Source organism: Salvia hispanica, chromosome 6 (assembly GCF_029641045.1).
Source record: "Salvia hispanica isolate PSC_SH4W2 chromosome 6, Shi_PSC_v1, whole genome shotgun sequence".
Taxonomy (NCBI): domain Eukaryota; kingdom Viridiplantae; phylum Streptophyta; class Magnoliopsida; order Lamiales; family Lamiaceae; genus Salvia; species Salvia hispanica.
The window spans coordinates 2,175,321-2,200,953 of record NC_142697.1 but is presented as its reverse complement, the minus strand read 5'-3'; the positions used below and the strand labels follow the sequence as shown (position 1 = coordinate 2,200,953).

General features: G+C 40.1%; 2 protein-coding genes and 1 long non-coding RNA gene across 3 annotated transcripts; all 3 read left to right on the top strand.

Moving 5' to 3' along the window:
• The first annotated feature begins 6,960 nt into the window (after nucleotides 1-6,960).
• Nucleotides 6,961-7,715, top strand: LOC125208251 (uncharacterized). Its single transcript, XR_007174075.2, has 2 exons — nucleotides 6,961-7,219; nucleotides 7,449-7,715. It is a non-coding gene; the product is annotated as an uncharacterized LOC125208251 (long non-coding RNA).
• A 7,350-nt stretch (nucleotides 7,716-15,065) lies between these two features.
• Nucleotides 15,066-15,575, top strand: LOC148923025 (uncharacterized). The gene has a single exon (XM_089060893.1). It carries the CDS (start codon nucleotides 15,066-15,068, stop codon nucleotides 15,573-15,575), a length of 510 nt encoding a protein of 169 aa, XP_088917019.1.
• A 2,251-nt stretch (nucleotides 15,576-17,826) lies between these two features.
• On the top strand, nucleotides 17,827-18,899 carry LOC125205211 (uncharacterized). The gene has a single exon (XM_048104033.2). The coding sequence runs from the start codon at nucleotides 17,827-17,829 to the stop codon at nucleotides 18,889-18,891; it is 1,065 nt and encodes a 354-aa protein (XP_047959990.1). The 3' UTR covers nucleotides 18,892-18,899.
• Nucleotides 18,900-25,633: the final 6,734 nt, after the last annotated feature.

Sequence of the window (25,633 nt, the reverse complement as noted above, 5' to 3'; positions counted from 1 at the left end):
CCAAGCATTGGGCTAAGTGGGAGAAGACAAACACAGATGGCAAATATCAAACAAACAATAAGAACAAAGAAAAATAACTGAAAACAGAAATTAAAAGTTACTTGGTCATGGGGGTGATTCACTTCTGGGGTTGGCTCCCTCGAGAGCCAGATTGGGGTGGGATTCCGGGTCGGGTCATCTTCACTTTCTTTTTCGCCGGCTGCTCCGGCTCCTCTTCTTCCTATTCTGGTTGGTCAGATACTGGCTTCCTGATCATATGACGAACTTTGATTTCGTTGGGATTGACACTTGCTTGGGCACGGGTGGGGAGACCATCTGCTTGAGCGGGAGCGGTGCACGCTGGGCGGAGGAGCTGCTCTGGCCTGGTGGCTTGACCTCGCTGCTGGACCCAGGAGTTACCTTCGACTGGGTCAAGCGGAGTGTCCTCTCCAACTATTTCAACATCTTCATTACAAGTTCCACAGCCTCCGTCATCCGCTCGTTTTGTTTGGCGGACTTCACCGCCAAGTCTGCAATATTGCCCCGCAGGGTCTTCACCTCTTCTCGGTTCCCGTTCAATTCTTTCCTTATCCCCCCAAGCTCTTTCACTATTTCTCTCCTCATCACCTGCATTTCTTTTCTCACATCCTGGACATCCATTCTCAGCTCCTCAACCTCTTCACTTGGCATGACCTCCTCAGCCTCTCCAGCCTCCGCTTTCACCTTGTCTCTTACCGAGTAGAAGAAGGTCTTGGCGCCATGAGCTTGGAGCAACCCCTTGTTGAAAAAGTAATCAACACTGAAAACCTTCGGGGGCTCGCACATGACGACCAAAGGAGCGGCTTTATCTATCTTCAATTCAATGTTCCGCTGGAGGTAGGCGCCGAGGAGGTGGCAGGTATACATATGACGAGCAGGGTTGCTTGTCATTTGGTGGCATGCTTGAGCCAGCCAATAACCTAGATGCACCTTCACGCCCTTTGCCATGTACCAAGTGAAATAAAGGTCGGTAGTTGTAAGAGCTGAATTTACAGTTCTCATTAAGCTGTAGCTGATAAACGTCTGAGCAAAACGGAGGATTCGGTCCTCGATGTGAGAGGCTTTTGAGTAGCTGGACTTGAACGTTCCTGCCTTGGAGTGGGTAATCAGTTCCCATGATGCCTATATTTTGAAACCCGGCGTATTCTTCGGCATACCGATCATCCTCTCGTTCCATATTCCTTCATCATCCTCAGCCTGGGTGAACAACCCCATTCTCAAGGACCATTCTCGGATGCTCATCTCGTGTTCTTCATTAAAAAGCCTGAAAGTTATGGAGTCCGCGTCAAGATCAGAGGTGTTCTTTAGCCGGAATGTGGAGAAAAACTCCCTTGCTAAGTCCACCGGCACCTTCTCCTGGTTGTGCTTCAGTAACCACTTGAATCCGATTGAATGAATACATACGCGGAAGTCCTCATCGCATGCAATCATTTTAAGCTCTTTGGGGCTGTACTGCTTCCCAGACTTAGCCATTTTCCCGGCGCTGCATCTTTCCTTGTACATTGTGGCCCGTTTCTGATCGTCGAACTGCCTCACCGACTCCAGCAGTTCCTTAGTCAGCCATACCTCTGGGCGTCCTGGAATAAACTCCTCTTCAGATTCTTCAGATTCAGAATGTGGCTCAGGAGTAGGATTGTCCTGTTCCTCAGTCGAGGGAACGTCGGTCACTGGGGAAAGGGTCTCCTCAACCTCCTTGACGGAGGGAGCTTTCCTCGACCGTGTAGACGGGGTCGCCGCTGCCTTTCCTTTTCTTGCCCTCTCCTTGGCCAGGCGACGTTCCTCTGCCTCTTCAGCATCTGTCCCTCGAGCAGGGAACTCCTCCTTCTCAGAATAAACCAAGTCATCAACCTCGTCGAGCAGACTCCTCCTGGCTAGTCTCCTTTCTGCCCTCTTATCTATCTGGGGTTCGTCTTCTTCCTGGTCATCCACCAGGTCCACATCATCCACCATCGGGGTCGCCCCCTCAATATAAACGGGGGTTTCCCCTCGACATCACTTGGGGTCGCCCCCTCTTCCATAGGTTCAGGGGTCGCACCCCTGAAATCCGTTGGGGTTTCATCCCCAGTCTCCATAGGGGTTTCCCCCTCAGCCATCAACTCTCGAACAGGGGTTTCCCCCTCCACAACTTCTACCACAATAGGGGTTTCCCCCTCAACAATCCTTTCCAAAATAGGGGTTTCCCCCACAGTACTTTCTTCTCGAACAGGGGTTTCCCCCTCAGCATCTCTCTCACCCTCAGAGTTAGGGTTTCCGTTACCTTGTTGTTCGGTCTCCACCTCCGTTTCGCTGTTCTCTTCTGCCCACCATCTGCCGGCCGTTCATGCGTTGCCTCATCTGTATCCGCCTCCCGTGAAGCGGTTTCTGCATGTCGAGATCCAGAATCTTGAGGTCTTTCTTCTTGGGAAAGTGCTGATTGTGCCGCCGAATCCTCTGGAATCGTAGTGGTGGTGTGGCCGCCGCGGGTGTCATTAGGCTGGCGGAGAACAGAACGTAGACTTCCTTCGCTTTCTCGACGCTACCTAGTTTTTGCGTCAATTCTGCCAACAGAACTGCGTCATACGCCGTCGGCTGCGAACTTCCGGTGCCCTGAGTTGGATCCATTACTGTAGATCTGAAATCAAAGAGAAACTTGGTCGAATTTGGTTAGGGTTTGTGTTTTTAGAGAGAGAACGAAAGTAGAGAGAAGGAAGAGGAATATGCGGTTTTCGTCGTTTGGGATTATTGGAGAGAGAAGCGACGGTTTGCCTTTTCTGATGAAAAGATGGTGCGGTTGCTGGCGTGATGTAAGCAACCGTACACCTCCCATAAATATCGGCCAAATTTGAAATTCAAATTATCTCAATCCCTCCTTGACCTCTTCCTCCAGGCTCTCCTTGACTTCTTCTTCCAGGCTCTCCTTCCCTAGCTGACTTCCCTGACCATGACCCTATACTTAAAAAAATTGAAGACGCCAGACTCCTAGGTCAAGGTTAGAAAATAAAGAATCGGTTGTCCTTTGGAGTCTGGTACTTCTAAAATATTTTTGCGAGATTTAAATTGTATATACTATTTTTTTGGATTTTCCTTTGTTTGAAAAGCAGTTAGACTATTTACACCTTCCTTTTGAGTATTCCCGAGATTCCCTGGTTCAGTGCATATTTCCAAAATGTCAACCAATTTACCTGACCCAGGAATTCATCGAGAATACCTCCTCGTCTGTCTAGGTGATAGTAGAGAGTGCGCGTAGTGGCACTTCCTCCACTACACACAGCTCAGAATTATCCCTATAGACTTTCACTCTATGACCATTAACAAGAAAAGGGACCGAGTTAGAGGTACTTCCCAGGATCTCTACTGCTCCGTTTACGCGGAGGCCGACGATGGTATATGGACCGATCCACTTTGACTTCAACTTCCCTGGCATCAGCTTGAGCCGGGATTGGAAAAGTAGCACCTTCTATCCCACATGGAGTTCCTTGACCAGGAGATTCTTGTCATGCCATAACTTCGTCCTTTCTTTGTACCACATGGCAGACTCAAACGACTCCAGCCTCAATTCCTCCAGTTCTTGTAACTGTAACTTCCTTTTTTCTTCACAAGCCGAAGGCTTCATGTTCAACTCTTTTACTGCCCAGTACGCCTTGTGTTCGATACCCACAGGTAAGTGGCACATCTTGCCAAACAAAAGCCTGTAAGGCGACATTCCAATAGGCGTCTTAAAAGCAGTTTTGTAGGCCCATAATGCGTCACCGAGCCTCTTGCTCCAGTCCTTCCTTGACGGATGAACAGTCTTCTCCAATATTGCCTTGATTTCGCGGTTAGAAATTTCCGCTTGGCCATTAGACTGAGAGTGGTACGGGGAAGATACTCTATGGTGAACACCATATTTCTTCATCAGAGCCTCGATGGTGCGATTACAGAAATGCGTTCCTTGATCTGAGACGATGGCTCTAGGAACTCCATATCTGTTGAAAATATTGGCCTTCAGAAATTTCGCCACTTCCTTCGATTCGCATGTTGTGGTGGCCTTAGCCTCTATCCATTTAGACACATAGTCTACCGCAACCAATATATATGTGTTCCCACAGGATGATGGAAATGGCCCAATGAAGTCCATTCCCCATACGTCGAAAATTTCGCACACAATCACCGGGACCTGAGGCATCTCGTCCCTCCTTGAAATTCCCCCTGTCTGTTGGCATCTCTCATAACACTGACAAAACTCAAAGGCATCTTTATTGAGTGTCGGCCAGTAAAAACCGTTGTCCAATACTTTCCTTGCTGTCTTCCTTGGTCAAAAATGACCTCCACATGCCAAGGTGTGGCAATGAATTAGCACATCCCTTTGTTCCCATTCGGGAATGCAGCGCCTAATCACTTGATCTGAACACATTTTCCACAGGTAGGGATCGTCCCAAAAGTAATATTTAGCTTCACTTTTAATCTTCATCTTCTGGGCCCGAGAAATTTCGTCTGAACTCGGCACCTCTCCCGTGACCAAGTAGTTAGCTAAGTCAGCAAACCACGGTTCTGCGTTAAGCGTGCGCTTCCCTTTATCAGTTTCTCCTAGACCGGTTAAAGCCAAAACTGCTTCCCAACTAACCTGTCTAGGAAATTTCCCTAAATAATACAAATGCTCTTCAGGGAAAGCATCGGGTATGGCTTCTTCCGTTTCCCCTTGATGAATTCTGCTCAAGTGATCGGCTACTCTATTCTCCGTTCATCTTTTGTCTCTCACTTTCCAATCAAACTCCTGCAAAAGCAACACCCAACAGATTAACCTCGGCTTAGACTCTTTCTTAGCTAGTAAGTACTTTATTGCTGCGTGATCTGTGAAGACTATAACCCTCGACCCAAGAAGGTAGGGTCGGAATTTTTCAAACGAGTATACGACAGCCAACATTTCCTTCTCCGTGGTGTCATAATTCTTCTGAGCCTGATTCAAAGTCTTGGATGCATAGAAGATCACATAACTTTTTCCTTCAATCTTCTGTCCTAGGACGGCTCCCACAGCGAAATCACTCGCGTCGCACATTATCTCAAAAGGGTGATTCCAATCTAGCGCTCTGATAATTGGTGCTGATACGAGTCTGTCCTTGAGCAACTGAAATGCCTTTTTGCATCCTTCATCAAAGACGAATTCCATATCATTGTGCAACAAATGAGTGAGCGGCTGCGCGATTTTCACGAAATCCTTTGATAAACCTTCTATAGAAACCCGCATGACCCAGGAAGCCTCTATGTCACGACCGCACTTTGCTAAGGATAGCAAAGCCTGTAAACCGTGACTATGGGTGGGAAATAAGAAGAGGGGAATAGAAAGGGGATAATAATGTCGAAATATTCACTTTGAAATAAAGGGAAGACAATTTCAGATAAACTTTTAATCACAAAAACTTGTATGGAAATTTTACTATTCAATAATTATTTATCAGAGTATAGAAGAACAATACACAGCGGAATGATGCGGTCACATGTATGGAGACATGCACCGCCAAGAGCCTCTACTTAAAATAAAAGGAAAATCATAACTCTGCTCAGCGTTCTCCACCGTCACTGCTCAACCTGTACATTTAGAGTATACATGCATAAAATGAAAATATTGTCATGCCATCACAGTAACACTCGAGGGTTTTCTGTTAAAAGGCCCGAGCTTACTAAATTCTTTGTGAGTTAAAGTTCGACTGATCAGTCTAATTTCTTTCTGTACTTTTGCCATATCTGAACACCAAGTTCCGTGGAGATGGTGCTCTCTCACGGCCACCTACCTTTTTCTCCAGCCGGGGAGGTGGCCACCTCCCACGGCCTCCATAACTTTATTTGTGACCCGTAGAAGGTGGCCACCTTCCACGGCCACTTGTGTACACTAATCCGAGTAGGGACACCACCCTCACTTGAACACGAATTCGATTCTTACGTTCCAACCAAACAGATAGGCATAAAACAAATCATTTATGGCAAGACAACATCATTTACTTAAACAACAAACATAGATTCACATTTTTATATTTTCATCCACATTAGTATGTAGGATAGAAAAGTTCACCTCATTCGCTTAAATTGCCTAACTTGAGATTTCTTACTCCAACCTCAACTTGCTTGCAGAGATAGCATTTTCGCAAACAATATAATATGCTAAATTAGCTTCTAGAATCAAGTAACTAAAAAAAATATGTATGCATTCTATATGGGTGTTTATTTTATCTTTCGCTCAATTAATTATTCGAAAAGAAAAATTAAGTTGTCTAGTTTTAAAACGTCGTTTTAAACTCCTTTTTAAATTTTTGGCTGCCGCCCAGCCATTGGCACTCTCCGAAATTCTTGGATTAAAACTCCAGCCCAAACATTAATTGAATTACAAGTTCAAACTAATTATTTTAACCCACTCTTATTCCTCCAATTACTTTAGGGAAACCCAAAATAAGTAAAGGCCTAAAATTATACTCTCTTCTCCACTATCCGTACACCTCTCCCCCTCATTCATTTTTTTTTCAAATTGAGAAAATCCCCAAATTGAGAAATCCCTTCATCCATCGTCTTCTCCGAATCTCATCCACACGCCACCGCCGTTCTCCCTCTCACTACCTTCCGTTCGAGAACGCCGTCGCACCACCACCAGTCGACTGCACAGCGCCGCTGCTGTCACTGTTCCGAGCAGCCCACGCCATCTTACGCCGTGGAATCACTGTGGCAGCGCCGCGACAGGCGCCTCGCCGTCGACGCTGCTGCCATTCCGCCATCGCCGCTGACCAGTTCGAGGAGCAGTTCATCGATCCTCTCCAATCTCCATCAACGGCTGTTCGGCAGAGACCCGATTCACCCCGAACGGCCCCGAAACCAACCCGAACAGCCTCGAAACAACCCCGAACAGCCCCGAAAGATAAGTTCTTTATTCAAATTATGTTTCTTTCGTATTTTGATTTATTTTCCGTGGGGTGTATTCGGTTCAAAAGATTGAATTATTGCAAGCAAGAGGTGATTCAATTGTTGATTGCTCGATTGTGTTATTGATTTAGTTCTCTGTGTGGGAGATTGATGTATGACACTATGCTATGATGACAAGATGATAAAGCTCATAACTTATGATTGAAAGGGAAGGTCTATACCTTCTGTCGAAGTTGAAATGTGGTGTACACTGCGGAATTTGTTGGGCCGAAAGGATGAGTTCCTCAGATTTGGCAGCTTCGGTTTTCTTAGATTGTATGAGAGTGAAACAAAAAGGGTAGCAGTTTCTTCTACTCTCTTCCTCCCTCTCGGCTATCTCTTTCTTTGGTTTTTTTTTTTTTTTTGTGAAAGTGAGAGTGTGAATTTAAGAGAGAACCAATCTGGAAGTGATTAGGATTAACTCCTACTTAATTGGGTGGTTTAATGGCAATTAGTGACTGAATTAAACAGTGATAAATCCTCATGATTAGGATTAATTAGGATTAATGTGGGTGGTTTGCTTGCAGGTAACGGCTGGATGGAAATTCTTGAAGATTCCTGCTGAAAAAAAAACGTGTAGCAAAGGAAGAGAGACACGTGTAGCAAAGGAAGAGAGAAGGATTTGGCTCAAAGTCTATCTCCCACAATTTTATTCAATTTCATTTGGACTCATTTATTTATATAGCCCAACTTGTATCTTTTATTTATTTGATTTAGTTCATAGAACTAAAGTCAAATTTGTAACATATAAACACTGAGCTTTATTTAATTGAGAAGTCCAGATATTTACTTCATATTTTGCGTTTCTTTTATTAATTAAAGTTTACGGAAGACTTTAATTAATTTCTTCATCTTGTTCCCAACAAAGATTAACATCACCCAACGCAACCAATTAATATTTAGTGTTGTTCTAAATATTAATTCTTCAAAATCGATCGATGATTTTAATCACGCGCAAAATTAAATATTATCTTTTTTTGTTTTCTTCACAAATTCCATTTTAAATCACTATATCGCATTCAATGGGAAAAATTTTATTATTCGAAAATCGCGGGTGTTACACTCTAACTTCTTTTTGGTTAGTGGGGTAAGATAACCTTGATATTACATCTACCTTTGCTTTGTCTACTTGTATTCCTCTTTCAGAAACCACGTGACCCAAGACAATGCCTTCTGTCACCATGAAGTGGCATTTTTCGAAATTCAAAACCAAGTGTTTCTCCTTGCATCTTTTCAATACTAGGTCAAGGCTGGCCAAACAAGTGTCGAATGAGTTCCCGTATACGGTAAAATCATCCATGAATATCTCAATGCATACTTCCAGCAGATCCGAAAAAATGCTCATCATACACCGCTGGAACGTTCCTGGTGCATTACACAATCCAAACGGCATTCTTCGGTATGCATATGTACCAAAGGGGCACGTGAACGTGGTTTTCCCTTAGTCCTCTGGGTTAACGTAGATCTGGAAATAGCCATGTATCCATCAAGGAAACAAAAATACTGTTTGTCAGCCAACCTTTCCAACATCTGATCAATGAAAGGTAGGGGAAAGTGATCCTTCTTTGTGGCCTCATTCAGCTTCCTGTAGTCGATGCACATCCCCCACCCCGTCACCAGCCTAGTGGGTACCAATTCGTTCTTATCATTCTTGACAACCTGTATTCCAGACTTTTTAGGCACTATATGGACAAGACTGACCCACTCGCTGTCCGGAATGGAGTAGATGATCCCTAAAGAGAGCAATTTCAACACCTCTTTCAGAACTTCCTCCCGCATGTTCGGATTCAGTTTTCGTTGTGCATCTCGGTGAGCCTTTGCATCTTCTTCTAGACGGATGTGGTGCATACAAAGATCAGGGCTAATTCCTACTAAATCCGAGAGGGTCCACCCTATTGCTTTCTTGTTTCGCCTAATTACTTCCAACAATTCCTTCTCCTACTCCTCGGTCAAGTTACTGTTGACTATTACTGGGAATGTCTCATTCACTTCCAAGTAAGCATATACTTGAGGCCTGGTGGAAGTGTCTTCAGTTCCTTCTTTGTTTCATTCGTCTCCTGGGGTAAGCGATTTTTTTCTGCAATATCTGGTAATGCCTCCTTCCCAAACCCAGGAGAATTCTCCAGACTGGCCACGTGAGCTGTTCCCCTAGATCTAGCTGACTCGAGATTCCTGCAAAACTCCATGATGGCCTCTGTGAGTTCCTTATCTGTCAACTCCGTTGTGTTCATTGCTGCACACCACCCTACAACTTCTCTGTCAATTAAATGGCTCAACTCCGAGTTGTCAATTTGTTCCTGTATCAATTCTGTCTCAAGATATTCTTGGACCAGGGGGTTAATAACATCAATAGCATACAGATTCTCAACATCTAATGGCCTTTTCATACCCTCATCTATGCTAAATGTATATTTTTCCCCATTATAATCTAAACAAATTGTTCCATCGAAGACATCGATAATGGTCTTAGCAGTACGCAAGAATGGTCTCCCTAAAAGTACGCCACTAGACTCAGCAGACTATTTATCATTCATCTTGATCACATAGAAATCAGCAGGATACAGAAAATCATGTACTTTAATTATGACATTTTCCAACACACCTTCAGGACAAATGCAAGTTCTATCTGCTAACTGGATTACCACCTTGGTGGCGACCATCCTAACCCCTGTTAGCTTCTTGTAGATCGAAAGCGGTAAAACATTTATAGATGCCCCTAAATCACACATAGCATGCTCGACCTTGATGTCCCCTAGAGAAATGGGTAATGTGAACATACCTGGGTCTGTGCATTTCGAGGGCATCCTTCTCTTTTGTATCACAGCAGACACATTCTCCCCGATCACAATCTTCCCGTCTGGCTTGGTCTTTCCTGCTATGAATTCCTTGATGAACTTGCTAAAGGCAGACATCTTCAGGGCTTGCAAGAATGGCAGGTTGATTTCTAGCTTGCTAAAAATCTCCATGAGATCCTCTGTATCATCCTTCTTTTTCTTTGCTTCCCCCCGGTATGGAAATGGTTTTGCTCGCTTCACTGCATTTGTGGAACTCCCAGCCTGGGTTTCACCAACTTCCCTGCTTCCTTCCTTACTTACTAACTCAGGTTCTGGATCTAGGAAAAATGGGTCACTTGGTCGAGGCAGAGATCCCCCTAAATCTCCCTTCTGGAGGTCATCCTGAACAAGGACTTCTCTGGGTCTAGGGCTAACCCCTTGAAACACTTGACCTTCCTTCCCTTTATTTGCCTGTGTGGGTACCTCCTCGTCAATCTCCAGCGTCGGTCCTTCATAGCCTCGCCCGGATCTCAAGGTGATTTGACTAATGTTTGCTTGGTCTGGCGGCTTGACCGTGGCAGGAAGTTTCCCTTCGTTTCCCCGCATCTCATTCAAAGAGACTGCGATCTGGGACAGTTGCTTCGCCATCATATCCATGGCGGCTTTATGTTCCGACTGAGCGTCTTGCAATTTGTGCACCACGTCGTTGTTGGAATGCAAGTTATTCTACATGAACTGCTGTGAATTCACTAGGTCGTGGACCATGTCATCCAAACTCCTTTGTGGTCTGGAGTTGAATTGATTAAAATTTGATCCTTGACCTTGGTTCTGCCGATAGTTCCCTTGATTTCCTTGGTGGTTGTTGTACTGGCTACCAGACCCTTGATTCCCCTGGTGATTTGGTTGGGAATTCTGATAGTTCCCCTGGTTATTCCTCTGGTGAGGTGGCACATAGGAGCTCCCTGGATTGTTCTGATTCCTATTTCCCCAATTAGTATGGTCCTGATTCCTGTACCCCAGTTGCAATTGCCCTTCTTGACTTTTCCCTGACCAGTTGGACTGCCTCTCCGGAGGGTGTGCATAATTCGTGATCTGCAGTGGGGGTGGCTGACTTTGATCATTGTTAGTCCATCTAAAATTGGGGTGAGTCCTCCATGGGTCATCCCTTTGTCTTCCTTGGTTCCAACTTCCATCCGGATTCCAGCTCCCCATCGAATTTGCTTGGGCTTGGGCATTCCCCTTCACAGGGCTGACCGTAATAAGGCTGAAGTTGTCTTTCCCCTGGACCAGGGGTTTTTTTATTTTCTGCCGGAGCATGAGGGTTGTACTTCTCAATTGCATTCAGCAGTGCTTTCTCCAATTTATCTATCTTGTCTTCCACCTTCTTGTCATCTTGTTCCGTTACTGCGTTGGCTGACCTCCTTCTCAATATGCTCCGCGGGTTATCATAGGCCTTCTTCGCCTCAATCAATCTTCCCAAAGTTTCTCTGGCTTCACTTGCTTTATTTTTGGTAAAATTTCCCCCACTTGAGGAATTCATCAAGTCCTTTGACTCAGGGTTCGCACCTTCGTAAAACAGATAGTAAGTCTCCGCTTCAATCATCCTATGATTCGGACAAGCATCCAGCAGTCCCTTAAACCGGGACCAATAAGAGCTCAGAGACTCATCATATTCTTGGTTGCACTCCTGAATCTCCTTCTTCAAGGCATTCGTCTTGTTGGACGGGAAAAAATAATCCAAAAACTCCAGCTTGAAATCCTTCCATGTGTTAATCGAGTCTGGTGGGAGCCTCAGCAGCCAAGTATTAGCCTCCCCCTTGAGTGCAAACGGAACTGCACGTAAACGGTAGTCCTCCTCAGTCGCCTCGTTGGGGCGCTTTTGAATGCTACACGGCTTACTAAACTCGTTCAAGAATTCGTAAGGACATCCGTTCCTTCGTCCAGAGAATGTGGGCAAAACTCCGAGCACATTTGTCTTGATATCAATAGACCTCCGGCGCGGGTTTGAGACTATTACATGGGCGGGTTCACCGTCGAGATGTGCGGTGAGTGACCCTATCTCCGGATCGGGATCTACTAAATGAGCCATATTTGGGTCTTCCTCCTCCTCAGTCTCGGAATGCTCTGTTTCTGTTGACGACTTCGGGTCTTCTTCTCCTGACGAATTCCACTCCTTCTCACTTTCTGATTCGAACGGAAATGGGTCCACCGTCCTTAAACCTGACCTGGTGGTGATAGTGGACGTAGACTCTTTGACTTACCATTTGTATCGGCCGCTCCTGACCCAGATGAACTAGCCCAACTTCCAGAATGGAAGCCCGTGTTCATAAACTGTCAAGAAAAACAAAATAACAGAAATTAACTATTTACACCAAATCCTCAAACGCGATAACAATAAACGCCATCCATCCCCGGCAACGGCGCCATTTGATGCTACTTATTCTTGTTTAGACTGCGTGCACAGTAGGGAATAACAAGTCTCCTAGGTCCAGTGAATCCACTAGATCACAAGGTCTAGGAACTCACGGATCGTTGGAAGATCTCGGTCGTCGGACACACAGAATACCACTTCAAAAACCCTCAACCACGTATACTAAAATTTAGCACAGGGAAGTAGGGATCGATCCCACAGAGATGGATGCGTAATGAACATGCTCATGGATTTGGGAACTATTTTTGGGTTGGCTGCTGCCACGCATTTTTGGATTGAGGAAACTAAACTAAATTTGGAATCGGAGACTGCTATGCTAACAGCTAGATCTAAGAAACTATTCTAAATTACCTAGACCTGGGAAATAAACTGACGGTGGGGACCATGGCTGAAAAAGCATAGTACGGACGAAAAGCTGGAAAAACAACTAACTAAAGTACTAACTAACAGCGACATCATCTTCTTCAAATCAAATTGCATAAAACTCAGTAGAAACAGGTATGAAACGTAATCGGAAAACAATGCAGACTGGATTTAAGCAATTTAGCGAAGAACAATTAAAAACTAAACAGATCTACGGCTACTAGACGAAGTAAGACAGAAAGGAAATAGAAAACTCAAAATTCATGCACAACTTGAATCCCCTGTTCAGATCCAACCTTGGATGCTAAATCCACTCCGGATCCAAGCATCCGACACAAACTCCGGCCAAAAACATACCCATAGCTACAGAATCGCCCAACAACTTCCGATCAACAACAACAACACAGATCTACCGCCGTATTCCCCAGATCAAGAACAGAATTGACCAAAACAGAGAATAACATGTAACTGCCGAAATAAAACTTCAAACAAAACAGAATCAACGTAGATCAACACAAGATAACACCAATATGACAAAAACAACTGAATGCATAGATAATCGGTAATAACAACAACCAAATCGACTTCCAAAACACGAAGTTCGAACGAAATAAAGTGCAAAAACAGAATGTAAGTAGATTGTTTCTTCGCCCTTCGCAAGGACGGTGTTACGCCTGACTTTCTCTGAAGATGAGACCCTTAGAACCCTAAACTACCCCAGAACTCTCATTTCCCAAGTGTGTGTTTTTGTGTATGATCTAAGAGCAAAATTCGTGTATATGCGTGTGGTGCATGCTCCTTTATTTATAGGCGTTTGAAGTGGGCCCAGCGAGGTATAGATAGTCTTTGTTGCCCTCAGCTATTGACTCCCTTCTTCTAGCCATTCTTTTCCCTTCAGTTCTGCTCACTTTCCTTCATTTCCTTCGCTAGTCCGTTTCCTCCATCTTCCCCTGCATCTAGCGATTCTGTCACACACCTGGCTTAAAAAATGTGTTAGACCCAGTAAAATATAGTGCTTTCACCACATAACCGATGCATGAAATTAGCCTTATCAATGCTTTTCTACGGAGCAGAAATAATACCTAATTAATTCTCCAAAGAATTGATGATGGCTAGCTACTTCTTCACGTGACGCTTTGAATACTAGACAACGGATCTTCTCTCTGGTTCCCGAACTGTACTCCAATATCAGTGTGGGCTGATCTCACCGAAATACTAGGACTTAAATAAAGAAGACAGAAGAAATACTACTCCTAAGAGGAGAAAACTTTCGATCCCTTCTAAGAGAGGGGGATGAAAATTTGATGAAATATTAATTATGATTTATGTCTCCTTTATTCTCCTATTTATATTAAGTTCCTTTTGGGCCCAAACAGGGATCTATGAAAGGTTTTGGATATGGGATCATCCAATTTACTTTTTACTAATTAAATTAAATTGAACCCACAATTTAATATAAGCTTTAATTGGAATATTACAAGTAGCCACTACAGAAGTAATATTGAACTCTCCCCATCCAAATCCGAAATTATAAGTAATCCGGGTTTTCGTTTTAACTTTCATTTCTCGTGCTTAAGATAAAAATATCCATCAATTAATTAATGTCTGCTATGGACTTAATTAATTAATTTCTTATTAATTCCAAGTGTGGACTTAGCATGAAACGCTTATTTATTATTCATAGACTGATCAAACTCCAACTAGCTAGCTTCTGAATAATAAAACCTTGTTTCGCGCTCCTCTTGAGGACATTTTCAAACGAGACTCACCTCGCGCACGATTCAATATAATATCAATCCTAGCACCGCTAGATATTAATCACCACTACCCAATATATCAGGATTATTGGGTTGCGAAAAACCCGCACCATTTGATAAGTCAAAGTAATGCATAATCAATACCGCATGCTCAATGCTAACCTACATTGATTAAGAAACAAATATTTATCAAGACCTCGTCTTTCAGTAGATAGCACAAAGACAAGTCTTGCTGTTAGATCCGTTCAGTGTTTTACCACACCAATGTCATCTTATTTCAGTAAAGCTTAGAAATATGCAGACTGACATTGCAACCTTTCACGATGGATAATCTAATTCCATCTAGGTCATGAAATTCTTCTTTTTCTTTGTTTAGGACTGACCGTGTTACCTTAAAGTGGACGCCGCCCACAACCGGTCTACTAAAACAAAGACTTAGACTTTGTTAAGTTAACTTATACATTTAAACATGCAATTAACATCCATTGAATGTAAAACATAACAACATTATGACAAAAATAATTTATTTTATTCCTTGGAAAATAAAATAAGACTTTCACAGTATTCAATCACTCGAAACGTGATTTCTAGTATACAAACTCTAACAGTTTCTTGGAGGTAGAACAACTCATTCTCGCTTTTAGATTCCCATCAATGTTGATGAAGATTCCAGGTGCAACATAAAACCTGGGAGTGTGCTTGCTGAACTTATTGTTAGAGCTAAGCTTATCATATGGGATGAAGCTCCGATGATTCATAAACATTGCACTGAAGTTGTGGACTTTTAGAGATATCATATGTGTATGTGATGAGGGTAGCATGCAGAAACCATTTGGTGGAAAAACTATCATTTTTGGTGGTGACTTTAGACAAATCTTGCATGTTGTTCCTAACTATAGTAGGCAAGATGTTGTGAATGTTGTTATTAACTCTTCTTACCTTTGGAAGAATTGTACGATTCTGAGGCTTACAAAAACTATGAGACTGTTGAGTGCCGCATCTTGTGATGAAGCAGAACGTTTGAAGGAATTTTCTTCTTGGGTTGCTTCAATTGGAGATGGCGTTCTTGGTGGTCTAAATGATGGTGAAGTGACTATTAGTCTTCCTTCTGACATTATATTGTCTAATTCTGGTGATCCTTTGAAAACAATTGTTTCGAAGATATATCCATGTTATATGAATCATGAACAGTTGAGTGATTGCTTGCATGATCGTGCTAAACTTGCTCCTATGTTGGAGATTGCTGACGAGCTTAACCAATTCATGACGTCGTTGGATCAGTCTGAAGGTCGTCTTTATTTGAGCTCTGATAGTATTGCCAACTCATAATCGACATCGGGTGGTTTAGCTGAGTTACATTCTATTGAGTTTTTGAATAAATTGAAGTGTTCAGGTACACCTAATCATAAATTGTTGCTGAAAGTTGATATTCTTGTGATGCTGCTAAGGAATATAGATCACTCGAATGGATTATGTAATGACACAATATTGCTGATTACACGATTATGTGATTATGTTTCGGAGGCACAAGTGTTGGCTGGCCATAATGTTGGGGATAAAGCTTTGATCCCTTGAATGTCTTTGATTCCCTCTGATCCAAGGTTGCCATTCAAATTTCAATGACCACAATTTTCTTTGAATGTGTCTTATGCAATGACTATTAACAAAAGTCAAGGTCAATCTTTGGCTCATGTTGGGTTATTCTTACAAAAACCAGTCTTCAGTCATGGACAATTGTATGTTGCTATATCTAGAGTTACGAGTCGTGCAGGTCTGAAGATTTTGGTTTATAAACATGAGGATGATGACAGTAGGGGTGATTCGACTATAAATGTTGTTTACAAAGAGGTTTTCCAAAACTTATGATTTATGAACTATTGGTTTTTGTAGATCATATTTTGGTGAGATGTTTAATTTGTTCCTTTTATTCGGTTGTTACTTTTTTGCCTTTATTTGCACATGTTTTATTTCCTTTCTTTTTCTATTCTGTATTTATTTTTACCACTAATCTTTTATTCTAACTAATTCATACTCTTTTATCTTTATTTACACTTAATTTAAAAATCTCATGTCCCGTGCATAGCACGGGTGTTGACACTAGTATGTATAACACCAATGTAGAAATTTTAGTATGAATGGTAAGAGTATTGAAGACTGATTACATGAAGAGGAAGAAGAGCAACACAGGCCGAGAGAGGAAGAAGAAGAACCACGTCCAAAACAACACGAACTCATCGCACTCCGGACGAGGAGTAAACTCAACGACCCAAATACTTATAAAAGTATGCTTAGTCTTGTAGTTCGTCGACTTTAATTAATTATTAAGTATTATTGTATTCACTCCGTCACATAAAAAATGGGTCTATGATATGACACGAGAATTAAAATAAAATTGATATAATAAGAAATAGGAGGAGGAGAGTAGTTAAAGTAGTATAAGTGGATAGTGAGACCCATAACTATTAGTTTATCAAATGTGTAATGCCAAAATATGTTTGTCAAGTTTATCGCAGCCGGTTAGTATGTTAATGTAAGCAAGGAGGGACCAACAATTAGTCAATGAACTAGAGGTGAAGTAAAACAGATCAAAATTTGATCTCCAAAGCAATTATGAAATAGAAATCTAATAGTATCAAAAGTTAATTGTATAGACTCTTAAACTTTTCTCCTTTTTTTTACATATCAAAATATTCACGAGATAATGGGACTTAAAAACCCTAACTAACAAAAAGTTTTCTTCAAAACCTACATAAACAAGATCAACACATGTGTATAGGACGTTAATTAAATCTTGTTTATACCTTTATATTTTGCATGATGAGACTTAGGTAGAATACGCTGCCATTGTGGAGAGTTTTTCTAATATGGATCGTCTATACTGTATTTCTTTCCGTTGCTTGATTGTTTGATTATGGCTTATTAGAGATATGGTTTATCTAGTTAAATTAGAGTCAAAATAGAATTATAGTTCTCTCCGATATTTATTTTTATACTCTTGTTTCATTAAGAAAATATATAAAATATCTGCTAACCTTATAAAATTAAGGCAATAAGAGTGAACATCGTTAACTGTTTCCTCTACTTATCTTTTTGTTTGCCTATCAAAAATCTGTAATCAAAAATAACATTTTGAACTCAAAAGGATTCTTACGATAAATTAAATCATGTTTAGGTAATATTCCTGAGCATTCTCATATTCTTGTTTAATATGGAAAACATATAAATATCTGCCAATACCATAAAATCTAAACGTATCTTCAAGACTTGAACTCCAAGAGTCCGTCCGAGAATTAAAATCATGTTTTGATAACTTCTAACTTATAGTAGTACCATAAAATATCTGCTAACCTCCTAAAATTAAGGCTATAAAGTATTATAAAAGGAAAACTTTACATAATTAGATTTAATCCTAACCTGACTCTGTATATACTCCAATTCGAATTCAGCTAGAAGAGTTGCATTCTAATAAGTGCCTATATATACCCACATGCATTATCCATTCATTCTTAACAAACATACTACGAGTATTACTATTAGATCGATCATTCTCTTTCTATTTTCTTGTCTAACGAATGAACAAATGGAGTCTGAGGCAAAATTGCTTTCGGAATTGTTCTTCGAGATTCTGAGCCGAACAAGTTTGGAAACGTTGGAACAATGCAAATCCGTTTCAAAGGAATGGAAACAAATCATCTACGAGCCCACTTTTATCCCTCTCCATTCCCAACGAACCAATTCCCTCTACGGCTATTTCTTCCAAACCTTGAAATCTTCGAAATCCCACTCCGCCTTCGTCTCCACGGCCCCCGGAGCCATCAATTCGACGTGGCCTCGCAACGAGGGCGTCGAAATCCTAGCCTCATGCGATCAAGGGATCCTCATCTGCGAGAGAGGAATATGCCGCAACAAGCGCTTCTACGCCTGCAAGCCCGCCACCGCCCAATGGCAACCTCTCCCAAATCCCAAACTCCGCTACCAAACCAAATCCGTCGCCGTCGTCGTTGCCCGTTCCCATCCCCTTCGCTACGTCATAGTTCGATTGTACTCCTTAGGGAGCCAGCTCCACTGCGAGATCTTCGATTCAGAGAGATGGAGATGGGAGAAGATCGATAATTCGCCTCTCTACGGAGAGATTGTCATCAATTGCTCTCCCTCTGTCACCACCGCAGGCCGATTCGTGCACTGGCTCACATTAAACGACAGCGTGCTGACGTTGGACGTGGAGAAGAGGCGTTTTCGATGCTCTGCGCTGCCAGGATGCCTTCCCATGTGTAGATGGACGTTGCCGGCGTTGGTGGAATATGAAGGGGAATTAGGGTTTATGTGTCAAGTTGAGGAAAAAGAAGATCGTAGCGAGATGGAGGTGTGGAGCAATGGAAAAAAGAAGGCGGTGGTGAATATGAGAGATATAGGTTTGGGTTTGGATTTGCAACACCCGGTGGCGGTGGAGTTTTGCAGTAGCAATGTGGTTTTCATAAGAAGTATGGAAGGAGGTGGTTTTTATAATATGCAAAATCGCAGTTTTAGTAAAGTTGAAGTACCTTACGATCTTAGGATTCCGATGCAAGTGTTTCGATTCAGATCTGATTCACAAATTGTCCATCTCAGAGGTGGTTGCCATGCTTCCAACACAAGAAGAAGATAGTGGCAGTGGCGGAGGGAATTCAAAACAAGGGGAACGGTGGTATCCCCAAAAATTTTTTTTTTTAACTACTTTTATTATATATATAATTTTATTAGTAATGTATTTTACAAAAATTTCCAAAAGATAGATATAAATATTGAAGAAAGAATCATTTAAGGAAATAAATTAGAATATAGACTTGCTTTAGTCCTAGAGATGGCTTCTCTTCTTTTGTCAACTTGATATATTCATGGAGGATATGAGAAGAGATAATGACATTCAGAATTTGCAAGATTTTAGTTCTCTTTCAATGAAGCTTGTTAAAACAAAGAGGGATGTGGCTTACCCCTTTGTCTTTTTGCTTATCAAGTTGATTTTGATTCTTCCTATTGCTAGGCAAGTGTAGAGAGAGTATTTTTTGGAATGACATTTTTTGAAGAATAAGTTGCGAAATAGAATTGGTGATCAACCTTTAAATGGTTATTTGGTGACTTTCATTGAAAAAGAAATGTTTCTACAAGTCTCTGATGATGATATATAGCTCATCGCTTTAAGGAAATGAAAACTCGTAGAAAAATAAATTAGATGTTATGTATAGGTTTTGGTTTATTTTATTTTAAAATAAACGAGTTCAAAATTTAATAATATTTCAAATATTCTTTTACCGCTATTTTCTATTTTTTAGTGTTATGTAATTATTTATCATACGACTCGTACCCCCAGATGACAAATCCTGGATCCCCGGTAAATAGTGGCTTGAGCCCATACTATATTTTTGTAGCATGTAATTTTGGTAGTATGGCTGTTGTAACTTTTTAGTCTTAGTTATAGTCTTTGCAAATTGCATTATTACTAACGTATTGCAAATTGTTTCATAGCAAATTGCATTCTTACTAATATTGCTAGGCCTGCTTCTTCGGCCGGTTCCGGTTCTATCCGATCCGGTTGACCGGGTACCCGGTTGCAAAATCTCATGAATCTCGGAACCGGAACCGGATCCGGAACCATCCAGTTCCGGTTTGGAACCGACCGGGTAAGAACCGGCCGGTATCGGTTTCGAACCGGAACCGATTTGTAGTTTTAATTTTAATTTAAGTATACTAATTAACGAAAAGTTGTTTATTATTTACCTAATTTTAATCTGACACCAAACTAGATTTAACTTATACTCCCTCCGTCCCACTTTAGGAGTCCCGGTCACTTTTGCACACCCGTTTTGTAAAATTCATAAGAAATAGTTAAAGTGACGAAATTATAAAGTAAGAAAAAGAATAATATAAAGAAGACTCTTATCTACATTATTCTCTCTTTTACTTTATTATTTCTCTACTTTAACTATTTATTATATTTTTTTACAAAACGGGTGTGTAAAAGTGTTCGGGACTCCTAAAGTGGGACAGAGGGAGTATATAACAAAAATTACATTATCTCCACTTAGTATCAAGAAATTTGATTCTCACGTTAGCCCACGAGTTGTCTGTGATGTCAAACCAGAATTACGGTATATTCTTTCGCATGTTTCCTCAATTAGTAACCTCCACCTTGACTCCTCTAAAAGCTTTCATGATCTGTTAAAATTATTTTTGTTTAAAGCACTCAAAGTATAATGGTAAATAATGATCCAAACACATAAATTGGAAAATTATATTGTCAAACCAAGAGTAGCATTTATTTTAAGCAATTTCAAAGTAGCAAAGGAATACATTCAGTAATACTAATGAATCAAAACCAACCTTGATAATAATAAATGAATTACCGTTAATTACTATATTTCACTTTTAGTAAAAAAAAAATTAATTTAATATATATTACTTGGTTCCGGGTAAGAACCGGTCGGTTTCGGGTAGAACCGGAACCGGAATTTATGAAAACGTTAGAACCGGTACCGGAACCAGAATCGGATTCTTCGGTTCCGGTTCTTCGATTACCCAATCGATTCTGGTTCCGATTCCGAGTACCTGAGAACCGGAGAACCAGTTAAGCAGGCCTAAACATTGCAATTGTGCTATGGGATGCAAGAATGGGCCTTTGATTGGGTCAAGTTTTACTTCGTTTGGGTTATAATTGCTGATTTTTTCCTTTATTTTGTGGGCTGATAGTTTTGTGCTTAGAGTCCACATTAGTACCGTGTTTTGGATTATACTTTGGATGCATTTCTTTTGCTCTTAATATTTAGATAACCAAAAATTAGATGGATTTCAAATAATGGTCTGGTTTAGTCCATATAGTACTCCCTCTGTTTTTTTAAATAGAAACTTTTAAAGCAACACGAGTTTTAGTGTAAAACTGATAAAACAAGAGAGAGATACAAAAAAAAAAGTGTTAATAGAAAATGGGTCACATCTCATTAATGAGGATGAAATTTCCTTAAATAGAAAATTTCTATTTTTAGGGGAGGACAAGAAAGAAAAGAGTTTCCATATTTAGTGATCAGAGGAAGTATATATTTAAAATAAGAGTGAACTACATAAATGGTACCTGATCTTTCACTTTCACACGCAAATGGTACCTGATCTTTATTTTATATCGTTTTTGGTACCCAGTGACAAAAATAACCCTAGGTATCAAACATGTGATTTTTTTGTTATGGAGGATATTTTTGGAAATTTCCATTAAATAGTACTCCCTTTGTTTCGCCATAGTTGAGACGAAACTTTTCGGCACGGAGTTTTAGAAATTAATATTGGGTGTGTTAAATAAATAGATAAAAAAGTAAGAGAGAGGAAAAGGTAGAGAGAATAAAGTATAAAGTGAATAAAGTAGAGAGAATAAAGTAAGAGAGAGAAAAGTAAGAGAGAGAAAAAGGTTACCGTATATAGAAATGACTCAACTATGAAGAAACTTCCCGAAATGGAAAAATGACTCAACTATGAAGAGACGGAAGGAGTATCAAACATGTGATTATTTTTTTTCTTCTTATTTCTTTTTTCTTCATTTTCTTCTTTCTTTTTAGTATTTTATCTTCCTTTTTTCTTTCTTTTTCTCCTTAGTTTAAGTTTCCTTTTTTTCTTTTCTCTTCTTTTTCTTCTTTCTTTTTAGTGTTTTGTACATACATCTAATTGCATTCATAATATAAATCAAGAACAAAACATCTAATTAAATTAATAATTTAAAATAATTAAATTAATTAAATATTTTTTATTGAATTATTTGATACTCATTTTAAGGTTGAAACACCTAACTAAAAATATTCAACTCTTAATATCATTATGAATACAATTCATAATTTGAAAATTTTATTAAGACTAGTGACAGGACTAGAGTAGACGTGCGGTGCGGTGTATGTCACTCGATCTAACAGGTTCAGAGGATTCGACTAGACTTCAGAGGCTAGAAGATCATGAAACTATCAGAAAGGGGTCGTTGGGTGCACTCTATTCCTTCAAAAACCTCAACCCACTATACTACAACTTAGCACAGGGAAGTAAAGGATCGATCCCACGAGGACGAAGGTGTTACGAAACTGCATTTGAGGATGTTTTGGGAAAAGGGGTTTGGTTGCTACCACGCAATTTTGTGGGTCGAGAACTTAAAACTATTGGGTTTGAGAGATAGAAAAACTTAACTCTACCTACTGGGTCTAAGAACTGAGAACGTACGGAACATACATGACTTGGAGAAACTGAGATATTTTAAAGTTCTAAGACAATTGGGGTAAACTTAACTAAACGGACTTTCCTAATTTGGACAGACAAGCATAAAGCGAAAAATAGAGACAAGTTTCCTTAAACTACCAGCGTCTGGAAAAGCATGCAGAAAAGTAAAAGAGACAAGGCAGATCGTACTGACAGGGCCTGGAGGACATGCAGGAAAAGTAAAGTACATGCAGAAAAAGTACTGACATAAAGCAGATCTGGTTTTTAACTACCAACAACTTCATCTTCTTCGGGAATCAAACGAGAATAGCAGATAAAATAGAGTATTAAACACCATGAAAACAGAGCAAACTTCAGATCTAAACTTAAAACAAGAAATTAAAGCCTAAACTAACAGATCTACGCTACTGGACCTAAAGGATGCAGAAACAGAAAGTAAATAGCCATAATCATGCACAACGTAAACAGCAAACACCAAATACGCGAAACTCCAACTCAAATACACCACGATTCAACAACTCCAGACATCTCCATACGCAAATTCCCAACCTCCATCAACAAACCAACAGATCTCAGCTCCAAACATCCAACAATAAACAAGAGCGAAAGTAAAAGCATAAATAAAGATCAACTCAGCGTGATCCAACAAAAGCAAACATAAACTTCCATAATAACTAGAAATAGGTCTGAATCCAGTAGATCAAAGCAAGAACTAGAGTTATCAAACTTAAAACCAACAAGTTCTAACAAAAGCAAGTAAAGATTGTTTCTTCGCCTTCACAAGGCGGTGTTACACAGCAAAATAACAACGATGATGAGAACCACGGTGGCCAGAATCCTCCATCTCCAAGTGCGCAGTGAAACGAAATGAGAAGTTTGAAGTGTGGAACTAAGGCATGGAACGAAAGCTTGAGCTAGGAAAGTGTAGAAGCGGCTCTCTTTGTTCTTCAAGGTTGAGCTCTTTATATATGTAAGGCTCTGATCCCTAGGGTATCCCTCTGGTGATTTGACGCTCTTGCCCTTAAGTAAGACTCTTTAAAATAATCTGCTCTCGCTCCATTTTGCTCCTGTCGCCAATTTTTTATTCTCCCTGATCCGAACGACGACTTCTGATTTTTACTTCAATTCCATCTCTTTTGCATCTGCCAGGTCAGGTAACAGCAACTCCTGGGTCCGGCATATTTACTACGCACCTGAGCTCATAAATCCATATTAGCGCCCCAAATGCACAGAATTTTAACCCCAAACCAATGCATGAAACGAGCCTTATCAACTAGATTGAGTAGTTATTAATTTAATATAAATAATTATTATTTTATTATAATTTTATGTGATTCATAATTTAAATAATTATACTATAATTATTTATTAATTACAACTAGGATTTAGTATTATAACAATATATTATTACAATAATTAAATATAATTATAACTATAATTATAATTAAGTATATTTGAATGATATTAAAAAATAAATTAATTATTAATTTATAATATCAAACTAATATTAATATTGATTAATAATAATAATATAAAGAGTGAGAAGAATGAGAGAAGATATTATAATATTTATAATATTATTTTTGGTATTTAGTTTTGTGTATGCCCATAACAATCTCATTGACACGGAAAAATGAATTTGTCTAGAGGGCATTTTAGGATGAAAATTGCATCAGATACCAAAAATGTGATTAATAGATACTAAAAATGATATAAAATAAAAATCATGTACTATTTATATACGAAAATAAAAAATCAGGTACATTTTGTTCACCCTTAAAATAATGACTTCACCTTTGGTGGTCTATTACTTAAACATTAACTCGTCGGAATGGGGTATGATATGCAATTTAAATTAAAATTAGTAAGATATTAGTACTATAATTCAAATACAAGCGAACGGTTTATCTGCAGCCCATTGCAAACCACCCTTTGTCATAGTACAATAAACAATAAATTATCATCACTTTTTTCACTCTTGAATACACCATTAACAATTGGGATTTAAGTTTTCTTTAATTAATTATTGTTGGGCCCATCTTATCTCTTATTAAATCAAATGGCATCGTGGTCCAATGGCATTATCGACACGTTCGTGAACCCACGTGTTATTAAATTCCTAACATGGCTGTCTGCGAAACTACCAAGTGTAAAAACTTTTAACTTTCATGAATTATACAATATCTACTGAAAATGATATTATTGACATACTTCTTGTAATTATCATTTAGTATAGTATTACATTTGAAGTTTTTACCAAATTTGTTTCTGCAAAAAAATTGCGATGATATATAACAATAAAAAATGATGCTATCGTAGCTCATACGAAATCTATAAAGTCCGCCGTGGTTTTACTCCAGCCGACCTTAAAAAATAGACAATTTTGTAAATGACACGAGTTTTAATGTACAATTAATAAAATAAGATCGAAATTAAAAATTAAAAAAAAAGTAAGAAAGAAAAGAAAAAGAATAGTGGAAGGAGTGTTAATTTATTTTAGAAACTATATTATAAATAATGTATATAATCATTATTTATTGACAATTTTCAATATTTAGACTGAACTAAATTTTGAAAATTCTCTAAAATAATAAAACTAGTAGTGACATGATCTATAGCAATCAAATCAATATAATATGGAACGTGGAAGTTGGGGCATTGACTTATTAGAGCATCCACAATGGCGGCTAGCGCATCGGCTAGTCGATTCATGTCGCTAACCGGTTGACTAGCCAAATCATTGTAATCGGCCAGCGGCTTTTCGGTGAAAAACCGGCGAGCGCTAGCCGATTTATCGGCGCTGCCCGATGCACTGGCTGCCATTGCAGGCTAGCGATCGGCCAGCGATCGGCCAGCGTTATTTTTTATTTTATTTTTTGAAATACTATATATACGCAATTTTAGTTTCATTTTCATTTGCACCACTTGTTTTAACGAGTTTTTTCTCTCTCTTACTTTCTGTACAAGAGCAACATCGAGTGATGGACAACAACAACGAGTCCAGTCCGGCGACAAGCGGGTCTCAGACTCCCACGGTACCCGTTGGGTTTTGATGGGGGCAGTTGGGCGGTGGCCAGATGGGTGGGGGGTACAACATGTACCCTTGGCAACAGTTAATGGGATTGATGGCCGGCGGGCAGGCGATGCCGGGTGGGGGGCAGGCCAGC

Coding starts and splice junctions, on each gene's coding strand:
- LOC148923025 (XM_089060893.1), top strand. CDS start 15,066: ATGCAGAAACCATTTGGTGGAAAAACTATCATTTTTGGTGGTGACTTT.
- LOC125205211 (XM_048104033.2), top strand. CDS start 17,827: ATGGAGTCTGAGGCAAAATTGCTTTCGGAATTGTTCTTCGAGATTCTG.